The following is a 5098-nucleotide window of genomic DNA, read 5'->3' on the forward strand; positions in this document are numbered from 1 at the left end:
TGCAAGACTTTTCTATTCTATGACACGTGGAGTTCGAAATAATCTTACTTAAGTTTAGTTGCCAATCGAACGCTTGCCAATTTGGTCAAACTTATCTTAAGCTGAAGTATGGCAAAGCGTGGCTAGCACCCAAACAGCCATGTTGTATGTATTATACTTCAATAAAGTTGCATGTATGAGTGTTATAGAACATTTTTGTCATTTTTTTATTTTTTTCTTCCTGATATCTGCAATTTACATGTAACTGCTCTGGCACTACAATCGTAAAGTGATTATGAGTGAGAACTCACATTACTTAAAGTAAACAACTAAACACTTTAAAATCTTGTTTAGATGTAGTCGGATTGGTATCAATTTACATGTGTTGCAATGGATTGAAGTAGAACTTAAATTAAATTTCACCTTAATCCATCCCAACACATGTGGATTGAGGTGAATTTTTTTTTTTTTTTTTGAACATGGATTAAGGTGAATCTGACAACATCCAAACAAGAAGTAAGAAGAGGTCCAAGCTAAAAGTGTAGGAGACTATTTCAAGAGAATCAAGGCTAAAAGATTTCCAGTTAAACAAAGAAGAAGAAAAAATCATTTCCACTATATTTAATTCTTTTAATTTAAAATGTTAATGAATGTGCCTATACTAGCTAGCAACTGCAAAAGAAAATAACTACAAAATTAGTGGGAAAATTAAGAAGAAGAAAAAAATCCTCAGGAAACTCTGTTCTTGCCACCAGGGACTCTGCCAAGCAATGCCTTGCCCACGTGCCACGTCACGTGGTGGACCCATCGGTGCACGACCGCGACAGCACTGCCTCGCCGCCGTCGTCGTGCTCCTCGCACGCCGCCACAGCGCGCTCGAGCACCCCAACCACCTCGCTCATGGTGGGCCGGTCGCGCCCGGATGGCCGCACGCAGTCCGAGGCCAGGTACCCGACGTAGGCGACGGCCTCCATCTCCCCCGGCGTCGGCAGCGGGAGCCGCGCGTCGAGCACCCGGTGCACGCGGTCCGCCTCGATGTGCGGCACGGTGACGTCGACGACGTTCTTGGGCGTGCCGCTCCCCTCGAACCGCTGGATCACCTTGCACCCGGAGAGCAGCTCCAACAGCACCACGCCGAAGCTGTACACGTCGCTCTTGTCCGTCAGGTGCTGCAGCCGGTAGTACTCCGGGTCCATGTACCCCACCGTGCCGGCCGTCATGCACGGCTCGTCGTCGTCGCCGCCGTCGGCATTGCATCCGTCGCCGTCGCTGCCTCCGCTCAGGTCGTTGATGAGCAGCGAGAGGCCGAAGTCGGAAACCTTGGCGGTCCAGGCGTCGTCGAGGAGGATGTTGGGGGACTTGATGTCGCGGTGGATGATGGGCGGCACGGCGTAGGTGTGCATGTACTCGATGCCGCGCGCGGCGCCCAGAGCGAGGCGGAGGCGCGCCGGCCACGACGCGAGCGGCGGGGAGAGCGGCGTTGGCCGCTTGTGGAGGTGGTCGTGGAGGGTGCCGTTGGGCATGTACTCGTACACGAGGATGCGCTCGCCGCCGTCGGCGCAGAAGCCGAGGAGGCGGACGAGGTTCTTGTGGTTCACGCGGGAGAGGAGCGACAGCTCGGAGACGAATGCCACCTCGTGGTTGTTCACGAGGCGCGCCGCCACGGAGGAGGACGCAGCGCCGGGGTCGCGGCGCTCCGCCCGCTTGATGGCGACCTGGCGCCCGTCGGGGAGGGACGCACGGTACACGATGCCGAAGCTGCCGGAGCCGATGCGGTGGGACGGAGAGAAGCCGTCCGTGACGGCCCGGAGCGCCACCAGCGGGAACTGCTCCACCGTCGTGTTCGGGCCCTTGGAGAGCAGCGCGCTGAGCCGCCGCTCCACGCGCGGCGCCGGACCAATCGGCTCGGCGTGGATGCGTCCGGGTTCCTGAGAGACGGCGCTCCGTCGCCGGCGAAGGCAGTAGACCGCCACCACCGCGGCGATGGCGGCAAGCACTCCCGAGCCGATTCCGGCACTGACCAACGCGATCGCGAGGTCGCTCGGCCGCCGCTTCAACCTCGTGTGGCTCGCCGACGAGTTCGAAGTAGGAGGCGTCGACACCATCAGCTGCGGACTGTAGCTGCAGGGGTAGCAGACGGCTGCGTATCCTGCGCCGCCGCCACAGAGAGGCGCGGAGCCCGACCAGACGCCGCACGTGCACGACGTCCACGGCGCGCAGGGGCCCGGCAGCACGCTGTCGAACACTCTGCTCACCCCACCCGCGGCTTCGGCCGACACGCCGGGGCCCCAGCACACGAGCGAGTAGTCGGACATGAGCACCCCGCACACCACCTTCCCCCTGGCCTCCAGCGCGACGAACTGCTGCTGCGCCACCGGCCGCGGCGGCGCCGCCTCCTCCGGCGGCCAGCACGAGACCTTCCAGTTCCCCCACAGCACGCACGTGATCGCGTCGCCCACCGCCAGCGACGACACCGGGCGCCCAACTACCGTCGGCGACGGCGACGCGGCCGCCACCGCCGCGGCCTCACCCCAGCACACCACCTCGCCGCTATCCACCTTCACCGCGCACGCGTGCCGCTCTCCCGCGGCGAGCATGGCGTGGCTCCCCTTCGGCTCCCGCCTCACGGCTTTCCGGCCGCCGAGACACTTCACCTCGCCGGAGCCCTTCGCCAGACCGCACACGAACCCGCCGCCCACAGCCACGGCCGAGAAACGCAGGCTCTTCGGGAAGGTCCCGGACGACCACCTCCAGCACTGTATCCTCTCGTCCACGAGCCCGCACACGTACTCCCCGCCGCCGGACACCGCGGACAGCGCCTTGCCCCAGTACACCCGCTTGGACGGCTCCTCGCTGTCTTTCAGGTCCCACCACCGCAAGGCCATCGGCGGGGAAACAGTCGGCCCGGCAGAGCAGAGGTACCCATCTCCGGCGACTACGGCGGAAAACGGCGTGCTGCCACCGCCGGCGCCGCCGTAAGAGTAGTTGCGGGGCTCGGCACAGCGGTTGGAGACGCTGGCGCATGAAATCTGGTAGTCCGTCCCGTTCCCGAAGGGGACGAGCGCGCATGCGAGGTTTTGCTGGGAGGTGGTGGCGTTGGCGGTGCTGACGGCGGCGATGGCGATGGTGGGAAGCGGGAAGGAGGAGGAGGCGAGGAGGAACGGTGGGAAGAGGGCGACGAAAGCGAGGAGGCTTAGGAGGTGGCGGCGGGGTGGAGGTGGAGACATCGGGTTGGGAGACAGGCTAGGGGAGGAGAAGAGGGAGAGGGGGTTGTGTAGACCATGGTGGCGCGAGCAAGGAGAATGGAAAGGAGAACGGGAGAAGGAGGGAAACACGGAGGTTTAAAGGTTGGTGCCTCTCTCCCTCTCTCGTTTTTTCCCCTTTGATTGGAATTTTCTTTTCTTTGGGTTTCTTCGGATTAGCGAGTGATGTGGGCCCCCTCTAAAATGAAGATTCTTTTTTTTTTCGTTGGACATTAATTTTGTGACTAGTTTTTTTTTAACAAAGTATAGACAAATGTTAACATTCCTTCACCAAGCACCAGGTTAAAAGTGTTACGGATAATTCTCCACTTCGATCTGATTCGAATCCAAATTTCAACGACATAGAGATGAACTTTCAATATCCATGAGGATATGGATAATCCGAATCCAATTATGTGTGGATGCGGGATAAGATATGAAATCAACAAAATCAGACGAGTATGGATTATCCATAAATTTTGTGTAGATTATTCGATGTTTAGAATAGGAGGACATCCGATAATTTATCTATTCTATTTGGTGCCAGTGAAATGCCACCAAATTGTAGATGTTGTTCCGTGTGTTGCATTTCAACATGGGCACCGTAGATCTATAGGTAAAAGAGAGGCAAATGTGTTGCCAAACGAAACCTCCCATTGTTATATAAGAAAAAACGCATTTAGACAGCATGCTCACACACCACACGGTAGTCTCTCCCTGGGGCGCATAACTAAAAATAGTGACATGATAAATATGCACAAGGAGCTAGCTGTTTGTATATTAGGAGCATTTTTTAGATTTGTACTACTAAGGATATGCATGTACTTCAGAATCTCAATATTCCCTTAGTGCCTTTTGCGGATGAGAAAATTGCATATTAATGACTCCAAACAATGCGCTTAGTAGATATAGGACTCCAAACATCGACTTCGTAAAAATAACCCTCGAAACGTTGACTTCTTGATTTCCATGACATTTGTTGTATTTCTTCTCTTTTTAATTCCTAATACATGTATTTCCTACCTAAACTTACCCTTTTGCCCTTCTGCCTTATGTACCCATCTGCATGAGCCGATATCGACGTTTGGTTTTCCATCCGTCGTTTCGTCTCCACGCCGCCGCCCACCCGATCGTTCCTCGATGCGCAGTCCATGGAGCCCCCACTGGATCCAGAAGGGCCACCGGCCGCATCTGCCCTGGCCGCGGAGGCCTTAGTCGTGGACGCGATGGTCGCCTGTGCCCTAGACCCGTCGCCCTTAGCCCTGGGCGCACCGGCCGGCGGTGGCCTGGCCATGCCGCCCTTAGACCTGGGCGACCTGGCCGGCTCTGTCCTAGGCTTCGCCCTGCCGGTCGCAGGCCTAGCCGCGGTGGCTGATGGCCTGGCCGCGCCTGAAGTGGAGGCCCGTACCGACGCCATGTCCAATGCTCTAGCCCTAGCGAGAACGTTGCTGCCTACTGCTCCTCCTTCGACAGTACAGTACAATCTTCTTGTTGTTGATGTGCAAAGGTATGGTGTTAATTATTTATATTACTTTACCTGTACAGTAGTAGGGTCGTGATATTAAAATTGATTTCACGTGTTTAGGTCCGAAGTAGATCATGTGCAAAGAGTTGATTGGGATAGCTTACAGATAGTGGAGACACATGATGATGAAGGTCGTATTGCACTTGTGAGTGAAAAGCAGATGTGTGAAATTCTAGGCTTGAGAAAAGGGGAGACACACGTTGATGAAGGCCAAATGAATGAACAGGGTGTTGATAATGAGCAGGGTTTTGATATTGAGGGTGCCGCCATTCCTACAAGTGATGTTATACCAAGTGAGATGGTGATTTCATATGATAAGAACAACCCCCTAATGGATATTGGTATAATATAC

General features: G+C 55.6%; 1 protein-coding gene across 1 annotated transcript; it reads right to left on the minus strand.

The window, feature by feature from the left end:
• Window positions 1-578: 578 nt before the first annotated feature.
• Window positions 579-3207, minus strand: LOC136497048 (serine/threonine-protein kinase-like protein CCR4). Its single transcript, XM_066492836.1, has one exon. It carries the CDS (start codon window positions 3204-3206, stop codon window positions 771-773), a length of 2436 nt encoding a protein of 811 aa, XP_066348933.1. The 5' UTR covers window position 3207; the 3' UTR covers window positions 579-770.
• Window positions 3208-5098: the final 1891 nt, after the last annotated feature.

Source organism: Miscanthus floridulus, chromosome 12 (genome assembly GCF_019320115.1).
Source record: "Miscanthus floridulus cultivar M001 chromosome 12, ASM1932011v1, whole genome shotgun sequence".
Classification (NCBI taxonomy): domain Eukaryota; kingdom Viridiplantae; phylum Streptophyta; class Magnoliopsida; order Poales; family Poaceae; genus Miscanthus; species Miscanthus floridulus.